Source organism: Pterocles gutturalis, unplaced genomic scaffold, assembly GCF_000699245.1.
Source record: "Pterocles gutturalis isolate BGI_N339 unplaced genomic scaffold, ASM69924v1 scaffold15475, whole genome shotgun sequence".
Classification (NCBI taxonomy): Eukaryota; Metazoa; Chordata; class Aves; order Pterocliformes; family Pteroclidae; genus Pterocles; species Pterocles gutturalis.
This window is the reverse complement of record NW_010141061.1, coordinates 20,522-42,224: the sequence shown is the minus strand read 5'-3', so window position 1 is coordinate 42,224 and position 21,703 is coordinate 20,522. Positions and strand designations below refer to the sequence as shown.

The following is a 21,703-nucleotide window of genomic DNA, read 5'->3' as shown; positions in this document are numbered from 1 at the left end:
GATATTTGGAGACACTGAAATTGCTTCACTTCCTGCCGTGAATGACTATGCAGCGATTTTGTTATAAAAAAAGAAAACAATTGTTTCCCATGCTCCCTGGGAGAAGGACAAAACATAACCTGCTGAATGTGCAGCAAAAAAAAAGACTTCAACAGTAAGAAAAAACTGCTAATGATAATGAAGATAAGTCTAGGAATAAGGCAGCTGTGGGGTCCCTATTGCTAGACTGCAGTAAGCAGCCCTTCAGCCCTGACCCCGGCTGACAAAGGCAGGCACGCTTCGTGCTGTTTCAGGTCTGGGTAACACAAAGCTCATACAGTGCTGAAACGCCTGTTTCAGCTTCCATCAATGGGGAGATATTTACACCCACGTTGGCAAGGACCACTTGGCGCAGGTGAGCCCATAAGCTCCTACAGCCCCACGGGTGTACAGGGCAGCTGGGCACTGGGGACTTACCTTTCAAGCACAGATGGAGAGAAACAGCATCTCACAGGCATTCCCAAGAGCTATGTAAGATGTCAACCCTCTCCATTCCAACCCTTTCCCCCTCCCGTTTCACGCACTTTAAAACAGCTGCTTTAAAATACTCGTGACTTCAAAGCACAGTAAATTAAGCTCCGCATAAAGTCCATCCAGCTTTTTGTTTAATTCGATAAAAGCTCATCAGACCATTCCAGTTACCTTCTGGTCAATACTGCCTCCAGAAATCTGCAATTCAGCCACCTGTGGTTTTTCCACTATTTTTGTAAAACATTGCTGAGAGAATCTGGATCTGCTGGCCTGCACGCACCAGGTCTTTGCTAAATGCTGTTTCAGGCCCACTCAAAGTACCTTTTATACTAGTGAGAGCTCTTCTCTCTCTCTAAAACTCTTCCTCTTGTGTGATTTTTCCTTCCTCTTGCTCTAACCGCCTGGGTTCATCACTACTTTTATGCAGCACTTCTCCTCTATTTTAACCCCGATATACCATGCCCTCTTCTGTTTTAATTTCTTTCTAAGAAAAAGGATTGGCCTCACTAACAATAGCTTAGCTCTTGACTTGCTGGCTAGGAGGTTTAGCTTCAGGCTACACAAAGTTACAACTAAGCTAGATACTTTCACGTCTATTGACAAAGAACAATAAATATGCTTACTGTAGCCTCTTGCATCACAGATGATCCCAAAGCACTCTACAAACAGTGTACAGGGTCCCTCATTCACCATCAAAACATACTTGCCGCTAACTGTGCCAGCAACACTACATAAACGTTAGTTAAGAGGTGAAAAAGAGAGCAACTTCTCCAAGTGAAATTACAAGGAAATTAAGGGAGGCAGAGTATATTACTTCCCGGAGAAGTTGGCCAGAAGACTGAACAGCACACCTTTTTAACGGTCAGAAGGGGGGCAGGGTCCCTGTTCAACACAGAATCAGCAGCGACGACGCGATGCTGCTCCTCAGGTCTCTCCTGGGCATGATGCGTTACCAGCTGAAGAAAGCCCACCGCACGCAGAGCCTGTCGGCAGGGCCGCCACTGCCTCTCCTTCTGCAGGCTTTTCATCTACGCATTATCAAGAAAAAGCAATGCGAGCCTAAGAGCTTTGACAAGATCCCAACACAGTGGTGACAATGAAAAATACACAGAAGATTTCATTTTAAGACCTCTTCAATGTTTCTTATTTAAATAAGCCATCACACTGGGAGAAAAAAAATCCCGTGAAACGGATCATTTCAAGAATACAGAGGATCAGCCTCCCCATCCACCTCCCCTCTCGCCAAGTACTGACCTTGCTAGCAAAGCAGCAGTGGCAAAGATTTTAGATTTCCTACCACATAATTACAAACTAGGACATTCAGCAAAGGGAAAAAAAGAATTTTTTTTTTTAAATAAATACTGATCATGTGAAGTTGAACAGTATCCTATATAAATACAGTCCTGTTACACCAAAAAGGGTCAGTCTACTCTGTTGCTCTAACGGCATCTTATTAGGACCTTATTAAAAAAAGAAGGCTCTGGTTTAAGCATTTAAATCCCTAAGGACAGGCAAAAGAAAACACAGGACAAAGTAGAAATACTATTGATTATGCATAATTGGTATAATTAATTTGTAATTAGTTCATTAAAATGTATAGGCATTGGAATTATGCTTGTACATTTCTGGGAATATCCTGCGTGTCACTTGGGATATGCTTATCATTTATTTGATAGATGAGACATTATTAGAAAGACAGCCCATTAAAAATTAATATACCAGAGTAATAATTTCTTGATCTCAGCATTCTGTTTTCTATGTACTCAGACTCCTACCTCATGAAGAGTTTTTATTAATACTGTTTTTCAGAGCGTGACCTGGGAAGCGCAGCATTCTGGACAACTGAGGCACACTATCCTTTTTGCCAAGTATGGAGTCAGTTTTGAGAAAACAGAGAGACAAATACCGTAAATTACTATTATTTGAAGCCTCATGCTTCAAAATAGATACCAAACATGAAGTGAAAGCAGTAGGAAGAAACTTCCACAGCACCATAAGCAGCCCGGTCTCTAATTGCTTAGCGTTATTCCACTTCTGCAGTGCATCTGGCATGGCTCACTGTCAAAAATGAACATGTCTGTACGAGCACGATTTCAGGGTTCTTACATACTGCAGGTAGCAGTCACCAGCCTCTCACAAGAAGTATATACTCGTACTGCAGCAGCACTTCAGAGATGTTATCAAAACTTGATGTGGGGGGGGAAAGCAAGATGGAATAACAGTGATTCACCGTTGTTTTTCCTGTAATGTTACTTTGCTATTCCTACTGATCTTTATGAAGTCTTACTGATATTTCTGTAGTGTCATTTCAAGCAAAAGCTGCAGAAATAATTTGATCTTAAAAACCCAGAACACAGTCACATCACCGCCAAGTTGGGCACATAACACCAAAGTTTCCTTAAACTTCTGCAATGGACAGAGAATCAGTCCTCAGAAGTGTAATTTTGAGCACCACAAATAGGTCTTCTGCTCAGAATCACCTCTTAAAAAGTATTTTCCTCCCCATCAACACTAACAGGAGCCTAAAAAGGTTGGTCCCTCACTGAGGCACCTCGTTTAGACACAGGAAGCCAGGCCATGTGAATACCCAACTTCATTTGGAAAAAAAAAAAAACAAACCACAACAAACCCACCACAAAAAAATCTAACAAACCCCCCCCCCCCCATATGATCACTCGAAATGAGCAAAATCAACAATGGATGTATTGATCAAGCAGTGTTCTTTGACACTATAAGGCTTGAATCTTGCCTTGCAAAACAAGGAGTATGTATCTTAAAAAAAACCAAACAAACCCACAACTTTAGTTGTGTAAAGAAGAGCAAAACTATAAAAACAAATGCAGAGAACAGAGTTAGGTCTCCAGGTCCTTTAAGCCACAATTAAACACTTCACTGCAATTTTGTGCTTCTCAGCAAATCGGCTTGAAGAATTCTGAACAGTCTCCCAGGAACCACATACTTTTTTTTTTCCCCCGCCTCCAATCTAGCATGGACAATTATTTATTTTCTTTGCCCTGCACTCAAGAATGTGATGGATGTATTTAGATAAACACACACAGTCACAGATATCTCCATACAAAAAGTAATCTGCAGATGATGAAAAGTGTAAAAGATCTAAGAGGCAAATCCCAAACAAAAGAGCATACTTTATACACAAATATCTTGAAATTATAAAGATCTGAGATTAAGTGGTTTGCCACTCATTTAGAATTGATTAGAATGTATTTAAATTTAGCTGAAAGTACCACAACATTGCTCATGTATTTGCATCTGCGAATAAGTAAATAAAAAGCCCGTTATTAAAGCCTTCATTAATTCTGATTATATGAGAACTTAAAAGCAAATCTGTGTATCACTGCTCTGTAAAGACTCCTAGCAACTCTACAGTAAAGCTGGCACTGCAACACAACATGTGTCAGCGAAAATGACTAACAGGATCTATTTTCAGTAATCTTAAATCACACTGGTAAAATATAGAATTAAGTGGTTTGCATAATACTTCCAATATTTTTCATTGTAATTCATTCCCAATTCATGCTTTTTTGTATCAGAAAGTGAATTTTATATCACTTGACATTTATGCACAACAGTTGAACACATTTTATTAAACTACAATGTTTAGGCAGTATTCACATGTGATGTGTATATTATTATGAAGAGTGATCCAGCTATTTTATTTCCTTATAAATATGATGGCTAGAGGTTTAAAAATGTAGCACGTTGACTAGAAACGTGAAGAACATTTCACTCTGACTATAAATTTTGAGTTTCTACATATTTAATTGAAGCCAATATTTTTTGAAAGAAGGATTCACTAATTTGAGTAGAGTTTTCCCCCAATTAAAGATTTTTCTGTTGATTTCTAAAGACTTCAAGTATATAATCTACCCCAAAATGGTTCTTCTTGGAGAAAACAAGTTTTAAGGTATGAATGATTCCTGAAAGTCAACTTCCCCCCTGTCCCTCACCCCAAAAATTCCACCTGTATCTCTGGCACACTGGTTTAATAATTGAAGCAGAGGAGCGTAACTGAAATCAGGGTCTTCAATCTCTATTCTCATACTAACAAATTAAATACATGTATTAAATGAAATTTGTATTTACAGAAACTTGAGTTTGCAACACCGATTCACCTGTCAGCCCTGATGTTCCCTTTTGCGAAGGACAGTCCTGGTAAAACTACCCCTGCCAACTCTACTTTTCATGGCTCGATTCCAAGCCTGAGTGAATCCTTCCATGGCTCGAGTGGGACCACACATCCCAGAGCAGCACAGGCTTATACTCCATTTATAAATGGAAGTTGATCTGGGGCAGTTAGGGGAGAAAAAGTAAACAATTCATTAAATTTGGTACACAGGAAATGATGCTGCAATATCTGAGGATGTTTGCTTTCCACTCTCATAGTTGAAAAGTCATTCCAAGTTAAAACAAAACAAAACCCAACCTTCCCCCAACATTTAGCCATTAAACTCAAGAGTTATGAGGTGGAGTTTGATTAAAGATCTTGCACTTTATCACGTCCGGTAATCAGACTGGTTTAGAACAACCTCTACCCTCTACTTTATAGAGTTGGCCTCAAAATAAATTACTTTCCCCTACACAGTTTCTACGCCCAAATGCCAAGTTGATTACTCAGTAATCAACATCACCAAACATTTTAAGGCACCATACAAGACAAAAGATCAAAGGGATTTTTAGCATTTAGTTATACAGAAAACTATACCTGGTAGTCTAAAATGCTGAATCCTAAACCATTTTTGTCTTTCTCCAGTTCAATAACCTTCACATCAGGAGACCATAACGCTAATTCCCCTTCGTCCTCTTCAGGATTAATGTCTTCCTTGGGTTTCACCTGAAAAATAAAAGCTCTACTTCAAATACCATTCTTTCAGTTCTTTACAAACACTATTCCTTCAATATTTTGATTATTAATTGCTCATACATGCCCTAAAATATGACCTTTTATGGAATTATAACTTCATTGACATGATGCATCCAGTTTTCTCCAGCCTGCTGCCTTGGCCACTTCCCCTGTGACTATGCCTACACGTTTTGAGCATCGGAGCCCAACCTGGCATACAAATACCCCTGTATTAGTCAAATTAATTGTTATAATATTACTAACCTGTTACATGTTGATGAACTTCAGCTGTCCCATTAGATGCATAAAGGAAAAATAAATAACTTAGCATAAAATATTTAACCACAGACAGCTAATAGAAAGACCAGACGACCAGGCACGTCTGATACTTGAGGCATTAAATATATGCAAACAAAAAATTCTTATACTGTAACTATACAAATAGTATCTAATTTGAAAAAGCAGTTTCTTTCATGATTTTTGTGCCAAGATATTAAAAAAAAAAAAAAAAAAAAAAGAGGTATAGTTACCCAATTTTTTTGAGTAAGGACAGCTTCATAAAAACATATTCCAAAAAGTCACCTTTTGTTGTCTAACTTAAAATGCATGTTTTAACATTACTGCTATTTTATCAATACACTCGTTACGAAATATCAATGTATGATGTCCAAAGAAAAACTTTAAAAACTTGTACGCTGATTTAACTTTATTTCTTTGGACAAATATGCCTATTACACAGAGAGCTACCATGGGGCAAAAGGAAGAAATTTTTCTTCCACACATTTTATTGATACTTTTGATAAAAGAAAGCAGAAATATTGTGAGTTTCTCTAAAGAGAAGGCAAACTGTTCACTCAATGTAACCTTATGGCAAAGATGTGCAACAGGACGCACGGAGAAAATGTTCAGTAAAATGAAACATCAAAAACCACAGTGGAACAAGTCCTAGTTACAAAAAGATGTAATACACCTTATTCTTCCACGAAACCTCCATATTTCTTGTATAACTCTCCATCTTAGAGGAAATTAGATCAGAAAATATCAGAAAAGATGAGAAGTCAAGGTGCAAATACTTTTCATAAATAGGAACAACCATTACAAGCGTCAAGCTTCAGTTAGAGACTTTAAAGCTTCTGCAATGGAAAGAAACATTAAGTTTCATTTTTTTCCAGTTCTATAAAAACCTACTCAGAACGTGGAAGCAATCAGCTAATGGTGGCAAGGATGTGTTTTAGTGTAATTCAGAGCTCTCACTCATCTATTAAGTGTAAGAATGATGAATGGGACGTACACAGTCAGCGTGCTAGCTCGGTGATTTACCTACCTTGTATTTATAGTACAAGGAAGTTTCCCATGACCAACCTGTACAAACTGCAGTAAAAGGACTGGCATTGGAAACATGAACTATCTTTCACTGAAACACCAGCTGTCCCTTACCAGCCCAAAGGGAACGGCAAAGGCAGCTTTATATGACAATTTAATACAAAACTGCCTCCTATAACTAAATATTCTAGGAAATGTTCTTTGAGACTGAAAAGTGGTCTGGATCAAACAGCAAAAGGAAAACAGAGACACTGTCTTTGTCAGACAAATCACTTTCTCAGAAATATATGCACTTTTTCAAATAGTTATGGTCCTTTGACAAAACTGAATGACATGAGAAGTTTACCTTCTGTTCTGGAGGGGAAACTCCCATGGCAGGTTCATCCACAAAAGACTCAGTGCCGTCATCAAAAAGTCGCCGACAGCAAACCAATGTAAATGGGGGTGGCACTTCTTTCAAAAAAGTGATCGCCTCACGGCGTGATTTTCCATATAGCTGAACTCCATTTACCTACACAGACGGGGAAACACACATCCATGATAAGATAATTAAAGGATATCCACCAGATTCTTTTATTAATTTTTTTGCATGCATGTCTCTCCCCAGCTGGATGTGACAGTCTCATTTTACCTAGGGATTCCAGCAAAGCTTGCAGTTTTATTAACATATGTTTCTGAAGTATACATGCATTACTGTAAGACTTAAACTTCATCTGCAAGATCTTGTGACTACTGCTACATCATCTTTCTGCTCTCTTCAACTTCCTCCAACTCGTTTTCTGCTCACTACTTTTCCTAGCCTACATCTTTCCTAGCATTATTTCGTTCTCACCTGTTTATTTGTTGGCGATTTTTTTTAGCATTAGGATTATGTGTTTGAATTCAAAAACAGATGAAAAAATATTTTTCAAAAACATTTTAAGAAAACACAGATTTAGAGCTGTAATCAAAAACCTGAAAGTCAGAACTAGCAACTTTGTCAGCTGTTGAAAATGTAACAAAACGTTGAAACTGAAATAGATCCTACAGGAAACATGCAAGGATGTTTACATAGTAAAAAAGAAACCAATTACAGCAAGCAATTAATCAGAAAACCCTGACAAGGGTCAAAGCTTACCATCCCATAAGCTTTAGATCCTGAGTGACAACAGAAGACCATAAGGCCATTATCAATGGATGCTTTAAACCATAGACTTAAAAAAAAAAAAAAGAAAAAAAAAAGAAAAAATAAGATAGATTGATAATAATGCTGTTTTAAAAATGGGATACATCCTCTTTTGCATATTTTATAATTGCAATATCATGAGAGTACATCTGCGTGCACTGCAGCAGTATCCTTAAATACCAGGAAAGCAGAACGTCAGTAGGTGTCATAGATGTGAACACCATCTATGTTGACAAGAAGTACAGCCCCAAAAGAGCAAGGGTTTAACCCAGTTAGTGCTATGGACTCAATCCCAACGCTACTTGTGTTTCAGGGATTTATTTCAGGCTACCTCCAGTCTACTTTTGTGACCAAATGCCCAAAGTGGCTGGAGTGCAACCACTGGGTTAGGAATCCAGTTCACATCATCCAAGTCCACTCCACAAGATGAAACAAAGCACAGTACGTGGGGATCATCGATGATTCTCTTCAATACTCCAACTCCATACCCGAACTGCAATGCTAATGTCGATGAACCCACATTTGATCCAAGAAAATACAGCCGGTAAATACACCACATACACACCTCTGCACCTGCGTAACTCAGACCAGAGCCTGGCCATATGCTTCACAGATCTGCTTGTCCTCTAGAGGGACTCAATCTTCTGCAAGGCTACACGGCAATCTCACTTTAGCCACCATTTTCTTCAATTACCTCTATTTTTCCCCCACTTTTTCCTTTATGCTTTTCACGGTGTAATGCTGGGAAACACAGAGTTCCTCTCACACTACAACGCAGCCAAGGAGAAACTCAGAGTGGTGTAACCGGCCTCCACCATGGTAAGATGAACTGCTGTAGGTTTTTTGTGTAAGAATTACAGCAACTGCTGAGCTATCAGGCTAATCCATTAGTTAATTATTTAAGCAGAAGTATCTATGCGTAAGGATTTTTTAATGCATTGAGAGTGGCAGTGTGGTGGAAAGTTACCAGCACTTCTCAGCGTATTGTGATTGATGGAGAAGAGCTACCGCGCACTCCCAAGCAGACTTGGGGACTCCTGTTTCTTCTTCTGCAGCTGCCAGAAAATCAGCCTCTGAACACACAAGGTGCCCAACACTCCATTCATTCAGCACACCACTCTATAGTTACTTGTGCCATCAAATAGGAGCAAGTGAAATTTTTTAACAAAACTAGAAAGACACAAGGAAGCAATTTACTCCTAAAAAAAGAACAAAATGAAATTAGCTAAAATTAGAGGAGAAAAAAAAATACCATGATTTCTATCATAATTCAAACACACCATTAAAAATAATCAACATTCAACCTCACTATATATCAAAAAAAATTCCTTGCTGATCACATTTTAATCCCCACTGTATCAGGCCCAGGTAGAGCTGTTATGTTTGGGGAACGGGGCTGTCACTTTTTCCATTGCAAACCCCTACTTAAGGGGATTTATAACTTGGCTGCAAACGCATACTCTGGGCTAAACCTGGCATATACAGATTTAGCCCTGGAGCACATTTTTATTTTGTTGGGTTTTCTTTCCTGCTACAGAGTAGAAAAAAAATTTATGTTCACTAGGTCTGAACATATCTGTGAACTTAATTGTAAACACACAGTAATAAGGAAACCTGTTAACTATATACAATTAAAGTTTCCTAAGTTACTCTACAGCACTGCAGTATTGCTTTTTGTATACAATTTTTTTGTTTAGTGGCCAAGGAATTTAAACAACACTTCTTCCAGCATTCCATTAATCCTTCCTTTAGGAATCAAGATTTCCTCCATCAAGCAATAACTGAAGAAAATGTTTTCGGTCCTAGTGACATCAGTATGAATTTTTGATGTTAAAGGGTGAACAACAAGTAAAAGTAAGAGAGCTGTACAACTAAAAAATTAATCTTTCAGAAGGCCTAATTCTGTTCCCATTTATGTCATTTAACTGTTCTTTGCATTCAATAAAAAAAGGTCCAAATTCAAAATATTCCACAAAGAGCAGGTATTCAATAGGAAACTAATGTCTTCTCACTCGCAGGCTGAGATACTGATAGATATACATACGTACACACACAAAACAGGTATTATTTTAATACTATCACATAAATATTTTTCCTGAGCAAATAGGTCTGGTCTGATTCTGATAACTTCAAAGCTGCCCCAATACTTCTTTATACATATTTAAACAAACTGATGTACTAGCTCATACACACAAATGTTTTTCAACACTCAACAAGCAAGTTATAATGTGCAACAGCAACCAATAGTCCTGAGACTGCTGTAAATTTTTTATAGCAACAAATATTAAGAAAGATTATCCACCACAAAAGCTAATGTTAAATTGCTCAAAAGATTGAGCTAAAAGACCACAGGATACATTCAACACAAATATTATCTCTGCCCTTGTAACTCTTGATATGAATGTTAAACGTTTCAGAAAACAAAACAAAACAAAAAACAAGAAGTGACTAAGAGGTCACAAGAATTTGACATGTTGGTTTTTACCTCCAGAAGTTCATCCTCCAGTTGCAGAAGACCAAGTGCCGCAGCTGGACCATCTGAAGCAATTGATGATATATAATGATGTCCATCAAACGTGTCAAGCTCAACTCCTAATCTCAAGGTGTGAATGGGTAATAGCTGCCAAAACAACAACAACAACAAAAAAATATACACACACATACATATATCTTTACCACAACATAAACACATTTTGGATTCAATAGCTAACCAAATTAAACTAAGCACACAGTAAGATGACTAAATCTTCATATTGGTATCGTCTGCATTACAGCATATGTCCATAATTCCTCTATAGAAACTGTTCGCACAAATAAAAACAACCAACCTGCCCTTTGGGGGAGGTGGAACTGTGTTCTTAAATAAGGTCAACAGACTGGAAAAAAGGGAAATAAAAAGTCTATCCTACCCAAAAAGGTGAGTTTTCAACAAACCTGAAAGGAATTCCACAATCACCATAAAAACCCACCACAGGATCAGCTGTCTCATTCATTTAGGAGCTACACTACATTGAGGCAGAAAAAATATCCATGAAATGTTCTTGGCAAATAGCTAATAATATTGGCATCCTTATTTCTGCAAGCCAAAATCTTTGCTTTTGTGTTAGCCTCTTCTCAATGGACCTTCTGAATTTGGAATTTTTCTTTAGGGAGCCTCCAACCATTAGTGTCTTAGTTCTACAAATATTAGGGAGACTACCATAAAGCTGATACACTTTCCAGACAAGACAGCAGAAATGATGGCAACCTGGGGAGAGGACAAGATGACTGGCAGTATCCGCTCCTTCAGTTTGGCTTAAATTGGAACACTGACTCTCCTTCTGGTTCATAATTCAAGATATTCAAGTAAAAGGAGTGACCCATTGATCCTCAACATTCCCTCACACCTATGGCTGATTATGAGTTTATGGCCTTTCTTCACTGAGACATCCCCACAAGTACATAAATGCACCACCTCCAAAAACTGCTTTTGCACAACATTAACCTACGTATCTTGCAAGTCTCTCAAAAGCCTCAGAAGACTGAAATTAATTTCAGCCCTGACCATTCTGATTAAACGGACTCCCATCTCCCCCCGAGCCAAGATCATTATAGCAAAGCTGTCTGTGGGACGATGACATTGTTCAGCAGAGTTTCAACTTCTGCTGCATTCTCTAGTGGCTTTCAACAATTATTCTACAATATTCTACAATATTGCCCAAAATTTGAGGCTTATATGGATGGTTTGGTTTTTTTTTGTTGTTTGGGGATGTGGGGGTGTGTTAAAAGATTCATTTGTGCACGCTACAAAAAGGTACTGGATTCATCCAGAAGATAAGCAAAATATTGGCAGCCTCTTTTGGAAAAGTAATACAGAGCCACAAAGCTAGAATCACTCTAAATTTCTGAAACACATAAATCCGGAATTTTGTCATGCCCTCCTAGGATTATTCTGCCAACTTATACCATAAAGGAAACCATCACGTAAGTCATACCTTTGAGTACTTCTGGAGTTCCAAATCATCTGTAATGGGCGTATCCACATTCACAACCTAAAAATTGTGCATGAAAACATTTTGAAATAGCAGGACAATAAAGACTTTACCAGAATGATGAATTCTGGCAAAAAACTGATAAGCAAAATAAACCGTACTTAAACAAAGTCATACTGATGCAAAATGATTTTAAACAAATGTTAGAAAAATCTTTCAGCCACAGAACATTTACAACCAGGAATGTGGTCATTATGCACTATTAGCAGATTCCGATATTATCCTATTTCCAAAGCCCGAGTGCCGATTTTAGTCAAGTTCAGTAATCCTGTACAGCACAGAATGTCCTTATGTTTTACACAAACACCCAAACTGACCTGCCAATCAGAATTTGAAAAGTACGACAGCTTAAGTTACTACTTCAGGCTATAGTACAGATGTCTAACATCTAGCCTAAACCACCATCTTCTGCAGCATGTTTCTAACACAGCTTGAAACACGGGAGTTTAATTACCAAATCTGAATGCAAAGAGGATTATTTAAAACAGTGTCAAGAAATCCCTTCAGTACATCTTCATTTTTTATATTAATAAAATCACTATGTTCACCAACAGTTTCCTTGTAATGTTCTTCCTTAACATAATTTATTTACCTGCAACCTTAGAAGGTGATTTACTCCAATTTTAAATGTAATAAGATAACATCTGTGGTGAACTCTGGAGTTTGGGACACTGAAATTGAATATGTTTTGGAGGATTGCTACCCTTGTTAGATGTGGAAAATATATAGCCTTGCAAAGAATCGGGCAACTTCGAGCTCCTTTGGAAATGTCTAGTTTAACAAAGTATCTCTGAAACAATACTAAGCCTCAGCTTTTCTTTCAGCTTAACTTTAAATAGAGCTTCCAGCATCTTGTTTTCCAGGACCAAGGGTATTTTTCCTGACAGACAGAATCCATTTCATGTCCATTCAGTCGTAACTAAATGAATCTATGACTGATAACTCCTCAGCTTCACTGCTCACGCTTAGGTACCTGACAACACACACCACCCAGTCATACATCCTGACTTCCACGGTCTCTTTCTCCAGGTCTCTTGTTTCAGCAAGATCTCAGCTCCTTCCACTGGTACCACAAAGGATCAGCAACACAGAAGCCGTGAGTGACAGCAAATGCTGTCTTTAAACAGCTATTTCTTCTGAAGAGAAATACTTCAGAGAGAATACTCAAACCTGCTGGCACCTTCAGGGTGACTTGCTGGGACCGGAGCGTAGGAGCAAGGATAGCGTGAAACAGGGACCGTGCTATCAGGCTGAAATCAAACTAGACGTTGTTATTGAACACAGCCAAGCAGGACTAGGGGTAGGTACAAATTACATGAACTGGAAGAACCAAAAAATTACTTTCAAAATGGGATGCCACAACACTTTCCTTCTATTATTTAAAAGGACTAATCGTTAACATTTTCACTCCTGCTATTTTTACTGGCAGCAGCTAAAGAAGAATTAGAAATGGAGGGTTTCACAAACTAAGCAGGTTTTCGTCCTCTGTGGGAAGTGTGATAATGCCAAGGGAAGTAATATCAGACTCTTGAAATGTAAGGATGGGAATACCAAGCAACTGAAGTGGGCAGCCAAACAGATTTATTGCACCATGTACATAATCTTACACGAACTTCAGATCTTAAAGGAGTGCTAATGGAAAGAAGAGAAGCGAGTTTCTCAAGGCAATTCTTAAAGCTACTTTAAATCTTCCAGCGAGCGACTGGAAACGATGGCTACTCGAAGTAGTAAAAATAAGTGTCTCTAAATCAACTGGACAAGCATTGCAAAGACAAACAAGGCACTTTCTTGGTGGTAGTGAGAATTTTTTAAGTCTTCGGAAAGAACGTTAGCTGGAGCCTTTTATCTGTACTCACTGGCTAACACAGCACTGAAAAGCGGTAGTGAATTACAATTTCAGTCAACTCCTTATGACAATTCATCAAAACAATCTTTTGCTCGACAATTATTTAATATGAGGTGAAGAAATATCTAATAGACACTGGCACCACAAAGTTACACTACCGTGAATCACTTCCTATTTTCCCAGCACATTTAAAAATCATTCTTTCATTCTTCTCATAAAATCGTAAGAAACAGGGGAGCTCAATGCTGAGCCTTTTTTTTGCAGTGCACAATAAAACAAATAGACCATAAATGAAATCATAAAAATGCCACATATTTTAAGTGGCTGCTATGATGCCAATTTAAAAGGACAGTTGATTTTCTTAAATCACTGTTCCTGTCTCCTATCTGTATAACAATAGTATCTATACAAACAGAATAAAAACAAAAAAAAAAGCAGCTCCTATATTTCACAGCCTCGATGGTACGGGAAACAAAATTGATGTCACTGATCTGCTCCAAACACTGAACTGTTCTATAAACAGCCTCTAATGCTAAGCTCACAGATCTGTAATTTAAAGAAATAACATACATGAGTGTAGTTTATTGAAAGATAACATACCATAACTTCATATTCAGGTCCCAGCAGGTTTTCCCACTTGGATTTCAGCTCATATGCTGGAGGGAGCGGGACTCTTCCTAAATATGAAAGTGAATATTAAATTTACAAGCATATTGTAAGAAGTACATTTACTTCTAAATACTTCAATAAAAATTCAGTGTAAATAAAATATTAGGGGGAATAATCCCAAAAAGGAAAGTGCATTAAGCTGAACCTATCAAAGAGTGCAAATCAAAAATGTCTAAGGAAAACAATGCAAAATGTCAGCTACTGCTAATGTGTGATTTATTCAGCAGAGAATCAGAAGAGGTGATGCTTGCATTGATGAGATGCGAGTTCTGTACCATACAGTACTGTAAATAAATCTTTCCTTCAGGCTGCAAAATGAATTTCACATGACTTCGTAATTTGTTGCTATAAAAACGCTTGCCACTCCAGGGAAGCATTATCTCCCACCAAAATGAACCCCCTTAAGAAGTGAAACACCTGACAAGATATTGCTGTTATCGAGGGGCTGCGTCAGCACAACGCAGCCATAGACTTTATTTATATATTTGGCAGGTATAAAGGCTTGTCTAGTTTAATTAGGCCAGTAAGTAACATGAGCTTTAATATAAGCTCCAGTTCTAAACCAGTCTTCCGTGGGAACTTGGCTATCTTGACATTTATATCTTTTCAGCTTTCTTACTTATGCAACCAAGGCAGTATTACATTCATGTAAGACAATTTGACAGAGCTAGACAGCAGAAAATGACTGGCTGCCCTGCATTTGACCTCATCCAGAAGCTCAGCGCACATATAAAGTTCCAAGCCGAAGTAATGTTTAACTGGTAAAAATCAAGCTCGAAAGCAAATTCCATCTAGCAGCTCCAGCAGCAGCAACTGGGGGCTGAATTACCAAAACCTGGTTTTTTTTTTTTTTTTTCCCCCTGAACAACTGTAATAGCTTGTCAGATGTCTAGACAAGGCACAGACCACTTAGTATTGCTGATGTGTCGTACTGAAATTTAGAATGTAAATCACAACCTCGTATTTTGCGCACAAACTAGCGAGTAAAATACCTCAAGGGGGGAATTTTGAAGACACCAAGAGAAGCTCAGAGCCTACCTACAAGCAAAAGCCAATACAAACAGGATGTCAAGCTGCCTTTGCTTTCAACACCTTTGTAGACTGCAAAGATAAAACACGAGCTCTGCAATACAATCCTCATTACATCACTTTATAACTTTGAAGTTTTCCACTCATTAAAAACAAAGATTTAAGTTAACTTACACAACAACATAACCCATCACTGTATCTCTTCCATTCACTTTCTGTCATGCCAAGTAGGCAAATTCTGTCTGATCTGGACTGAGAAACCACACTACTGAGAGCCTAACAACTGAGATTTCCCATAGAAATATCCAGAGCATCTTTAACCTGCAGGCTCAAGGAGATACAGGTATTGAAGGATTCCTGCAATTCAGATAACTATTTTCTGTCACCAAAAAGAAACCCCACCAAAAATAAAAACTATTTTATAATGTATATAAACATTACACAGAGATGTGTAATGTTTGTAAATACAGACCACTGTTCTCTCTGAAATAAACTACCTCCTTTAAAAACAAATGGAATACAAATTGTTCCAAAATTTTCAGCTGTGAGTTAAGGTTTTTTTTTTTTCTCCATTTAAATTTAATTGAAGCTTCTAAGGAGAAGTCCTCTTTGTGAGCCTTGTCATCAAGCACAGGCTGATCACTATCTTTTCTTCCCAACTGTAGAAGCAACAGAACACCAGTGCATTTTTCTACTCCTCCCATTTGCAGAAATACATAGGGACAGAAATTCTTTAGTCTTTTTTTCTGCTATTACAAAGTTACAGCAGGACCTAAGCACCTGCAATCCCCTGTGCAGCCAAACACAGATTTCAAGGTTCACCAGGAGTAATGAATCTTAGGGTCAAGCTCAAAGTTCAGTTCAGTAACTGTAAGCTGTGTTCAGTTGGCTGAATACAGATTTTTTTGTCAGTTCCAAAACACATTACCAAAATCTATGAGTTGCTCAGAGCAGGTGCTGATGCATGTCTCCATTTGAAGTTTCCCCTTTTCTTTCTTTCAAACACACTTTGAAGTCTTTGCCTGTAACCTCCTCAAACTGTGGAAATGCTGGCTGGAAGGATTTGAATTAAATATGTTCAATTCCAACGGTATCACCCAATTCACTTAAAATGCTCCTTTTTCCCCAAACAGCTTTTCCCACATGGCAGATAATAGAAGTTTCTTTCTAGTGTCTCATCCAGCTGGATTTCTCATGACCTGAGATATGTACCTCATCTTCTCAGAGGGCCTCAGATATGAGAACACTTCACAGGGACAGCTTTCATTAGCGACAACTTTCAACATATTTTGTCTGTCCCTTCTGACTTCCATACAGTTTTTCATTTCTAATTAGCAAGCGTCAAGAATAAATCACAAGTGTATTGTAAAAATCATCTTTCCTGGTCAAAATTGCTGGCATCGTCAAAACTGGGATATTTTCTTCTTGCAACTTCCTCCTGGTTTCACAAACTTACAACACAAGGATGTGTAGTGTGCTCTAGTACACTTCATGAAGGCATTACCGTTATCTGCCCTCCTGTTGGTATTTTTCCGCAGCTATCTTTAAGTGCCTGACTAGCATCATTGTATCTTTGGGTTTTGAGTACTGCTGCAAGGCAAAAGAAAGCAGTTCTGCCCAGTCTGCAGTCTTGCAGATGCAGCTGTTAAGTTAATTGCCTCTAGTCTGCTCGCAGAAAGTTTCAGGCCTCATGCACACTGCATCCTAAACCACGTTGCCCTTGTAACAGAACTGCTTAAGCACCGTTTTGCCTGGCCAAGATTACTATTTAATACCTCTCCAGGAAACACAATTTAATAAGAATTTCACACAACTCGGCTTAAAGGGAAGTAATACATATTTTATAAAACATACCTTTTACATTAAACTTCTAAAGGCATTTCCAGAGTTTAGTCGGAGCCTTAAATTAACAGGATCTACTTTAGCACCATTATAATGAAGAGCCCATCGCCATGTCCAAAATAAGCACCAATGTTTGGAATTTAAACTTGGCCATTAAATTCTATTCCAAGGTGAAAACTTATACATCGTATTTCAGTGTGAGTAAAGTTTGCAACTAAGTATTTCAACTTTTTAACAGAGATACACACACGTATTTCATAGGTGCATAAAGCTTTTGCAGACCCTTGTAACTTACAGTGGTTTTTCACTACCCTAGTTTAACCAAGCAATAATACTTGCTTGCCATCGCATTAAATGCTCCGGATTCATTACCCAGTTTCAAAGCCATGCCCGTTGCATTATCCCGCTGGCCCAAGGAGGACCAGCACTGCTAGTCGGTATCAAGGGCAGTATCCGACTGCAGACAAACAATATCTTCAGCATTTAAATTTTGGTATCCCAAGACACACTGTGCATACAAACATATTAACCTGCATTCTCCAGGGTAAAGGGAGCTTGGGTACCCAGGAGAACAGAAAAATCTCACAGTACGCTTGCTGGATAATGCGCTGGGGAACGCCGTGTGGATAAACCACACTGCCTCTGCCAGGAATCAGCGTGGGTCCAGCCGGCAGCTACAGATTCCAAGCCATGAAGTCCTTGCTAGACCCAGGTGCATCTGCACCATATTCCACAGAGCTCCAAGGAAGGGGATTATGAGACCTGCACGATGCTAGAATTGAAGGGGAGCCACTCATACACATACAATTTGGTTACAAACTCCTTTTGAAACTAAAGGCTTTGGAGTATTTATAGGGAGGCAGTGAATCCACATCAAAGCAGTTTGGGTCTGGTATGAAAATGGTTCAAAAATACAGTTTGATCTAAGCTGATTATTAGCAGAACAGGGATCACTAAGGCATGTCTAGATAACACACCTTGCGACTAACAGAACTGGTTAACTTACAGCCAGGTAAAAGGAATTTTAGCTCCCAGCATAAACTGATCCTGGCGTTGATATACCACATTTGCACTGCACTAGGTATTGGGTAAGAAATTCCTCAAAAAGTTGTCTTTGCACCAGGGCAGACATCTACAGCCTGTGACAAAAGAAAACCCAACCACGAGTGGTCAGGAACTGACTACAGAGATACTGTTCAGTTCAGTAGAAAAAGAAAATACTTTATGCATAGAAAGTTCCGTAGTAAAACAAAAGGACTGGGTAAGTGACACAGGACAGCATGTGTTGCTCTTTTTTAGCGTCTGTTCTTCCCCCAAATACATCCTACTGCTAAGTCTTTAAGTTCTTTGTCCATTGTAACTACAAATCAATTTATGCTTTTCCATTCATACAGCTAAAACAACACTTCGATAACCTCACATCGCAGCTACTCCACCATCTCTGTTTTGGCTTCCTATTTCTGGGAATATGCAAAAGTCACAACAAAGGATGTCTGGTTATAAGGCTTGGACAGAAAAGTAAAACAGCATGGAACACAGGAACTGCTACATTTCTCTCGTTTCCAGGTTGTCTTTAATACTGACAGATCTTCCACAATCAGAGCAAAATTGTTATTCATTGACAGCCATAATTTAGAATCCTCTATTACATCTACATATCTTATAAATGACAAGTCATAAGGATAATTTATGCTGACTTTAACACAAGCTGTAGAAATTCACCCAGAATTTCCTGTAGAAAGGCCCAGAAATCTGCAGGGGAATCAATTCAGCACACCTTCTGGGAAGACCTCCAATCTTGATTCAGAAGTCAGCGAAAAACCAAAGCAATCCCTGCCTTTGTGATCTGTCCCTACATTCAACTGCCTTTGCTGTTCAAAACACACGCCTAATTTGAACTCCTGTCCAGCTTCCGACTCCAGCTATCAGGTCTTTATGTCTATTATATCCTTGCCAGACCAGAGAATCTCATCTGCCTGCACAGGTGTGCAGTCAACAATTTCCAGTTGAGCTAGAAAGCTCAGGACAAGCAAGCCAGAAATTTCATGTCTAGGGACAGAACTCTAGTTTCCAAGAGTAGCATGGGAGGAAGAAGGATGCAACTGCATTAGTACCACAAGGTAAACGAGTTGGGTCTGGGAAGCAGCAGGCAGCAAGGAGAGGTTCATTGCCAAATGGGGAATGTCACAGGAGGGACATAACCTGTGCTAGGATTCCTGCTTCTACTCCAGGAAATGTCAGTGGCCAGGAGCACTATCAGCAGGACAAGCAAATAGGAGCAAGGCAGTTCACCTGGCAGGTGGCACTCAGGTGACAGAGATGTTAATGGGAATGGCATCTGCCTCATTTGTAGGTCATTTTCCACACAAATGGAGACACGTCACAAGACATGATCCCCTGTCCCTGCTAGCACAGCCACCTCTGGTCCTTCCACAAGCCCTACTCAGTCAAAAGTCCTGAGGGAGGACGCTGCAGCTCAGGTCACAGGTTGTAGGAGGCCAAGCCAAGCAGCTTGGAAGGTGAGTTCTGATGAAGTTACCGCAGTGCCAGAAGAGGAAACTCCAACAAACGGGCAGCAGAGATGATGTACAGGAAACCAACAGAATATTCTGAAAAGACTCTGCAGATGCAGGAGCCTAAGAGCTGTGAGGGCAAGAAGATAGATATGACCGAAGTAGCAATGGATTGGGAAGTAAATGTGAACTCCCGAGAGTTCCATCTCCTCACGCTGTTCACCTAGCAATCTGTTCAGGGCCCTGGCACCAGAGGAGGATGAACAAATCTTCTCTGTCAGGAGAAGATCGCAGGCAGGACACCTCAGGTCAGAGTAGGACCAGGACTAGAAAGAGGAATTGGTGAGCTGGAGGCATTCAGGTGGGGATGGGGTGGGGTGGAAGTGTAGATAGATCCAACAGGTAGAGCTTTACTCTGGAGGGACCTGAATAAAAAGCATTACAGAGCAAAAGCTAAAGATGGAGTAAGCCACGACAGCCCATCAGTACTGAAAATAGATTAAAGACAATTCCAAAGACTCAGAAGAGACATTGCAAGATCTTCTATCCACCTGTTTTATGCAGACTCTGCTTCTTTTCATTTTGAAGATTATCCTTCTGTTTGTGGCTTTCCCCATTCTTAGCATCCACACTAGTTTCAGCTCCTACAGCTCCAGGGGACACAAAGGTTGGAACAGCTGGCTGCACTGTGAAAACAGATGAAAAAAAAAAATCACATGCTGCAAAATATGTGAATGAGTAACACTATCTCACTAACTACTCTTCTTTTTTTGGGGGGTGTGGGGGGGAGGGCTACACAGGAGTTTTTTTCACTCAATTTTCCTGAATCTCTCATTTCTGTTTCTTTCCACTCCTTAATTATCTCACTTCCCCGCAGCAGGGGGGTTGGAACTCTATGATCTTTAAGGTCCTTTCCAACCCTAACCATTCTATGATTCTATGATTTTCTACAGTGTGCCCTTACAAAATCTAGGATCATGTGGTATCTAGTCCTAATTGTTAAATTAGGTAACTTTAAGTCAAGAGAAAAATAAAATCAGTTGCTGAAAAAGGGGGAGGAAAAATTACCTCTATCTGAAGGTCTTTCTGTAGAAGAAGGTCTCCTTCTAAGTAAGGTAAGGCGTACAGTCTGTCCTGCGTTACGCAACGCCTCTACCACTTCTTGGTTGGTATAATCCTGTATATTAACTCCATCAACCTAAAACAAGAAAATCGTATCACGTAACAGTAATCATATTACATTCTTAGGCTGTACCATACACTGTAAGCAACATCCACATTATTTTGTGCAGAAGCTACAGGGTTATTCACCCAAGGCAGCAGTATTTGCAAAACAATCTCATTAAATCAGTTATATTTCACTAATTAGATAATATTTTCAAAATGTATTTTAAAAGGAAACACAACAGTAATTTCTTCTGTCTTCATGGGGTAATCACAAAACAGTATTTACTAATCTAAGTATACACTGATTTCCCTGCACTTTTTTTTTTTTTTTTTCTCTTTCTTACAAAAAACAGCTTGAGGAGTATTTTGGATGAAGCTTCCCAGCAAGAGCAGTCAACCTGGAACTCTCTTCAGTTCATTATCACTCTTAGTTTTCTCATGGATTTCTGACATGCCCCACACAAGCCTAGACACATAACTGTTTGTATAATCCACTCTGAACAGCCCAATTCTTATATTAATTCAGATGTTTTAATTTACACTCTGAGTACTCTGTTCACCTCACTGTTAGATCATGCATCAACAGGGGCTTCTCCTGCAAAGCTGCAGATAAAAGCACAAGGTTGTATCTATTTTTGCTTTCACAAAGGAGAAGCTGACGTTGGATGGTCTGGCATAGCACACATTTACAAAGTAATTTTAAATCATCTCTCTATAAATATTATCTCTTAAAACAAAAGGACTGTG

At 39.0% G+C, this 21,703-nt stretch overlaps 1 protein-coding gene across 1 annotated transcript in view; it reads right to left on the bottom strand.

The window, feature by feature from the left end:
* LOC104469416 (inaD-like protein) overlaps window positions 1–21,703 on the bottom strand; it is a gene marked incomplete at its 3' end in the record, with an annotated part of 42,929 nt that overhangs the window by 6,221 nt on the left and 15,005 nt on the right. Inside the window, exons 10-18 of the mRNA XM_010083905.1 lie at window positions 20,858–20,987; window positions 20,341–20,475; window positions 14,337–14,413; window positions 11,834–11,890; window positions 10,345–10,479; window positions 7,041–7,205; window positions 5,234–5,362; window positions 1,362–1,538; window positions 371–456 (exon numbers count right to left, since the gene is read on the bottom strand). Of these exons, the coding sequence (XP_010082207.1) occupies window positions 371–456; window positions 1,362–1,538; window positions 5,234–5,362; window positions 7,041–7,205; window positions 10,345–10,479; window positions 11,834–11,890; window positions 14,337–14,413; window positions 20,341–20,475; window positions 20,858–20,987 (1,091 nt within the window). The remainder of the gene's footprint in view (window positions 1–370; window positions 457–1,361; window positions 1,539–5,233; window positions 5,363–7,040; window positions 7,206–10,344; window positions 10,480–11,833; window positions 11,891–14,336; window positions 14,414–20,340; window positions 20,476–20,857; window positions 20,988–21,703) is intronic.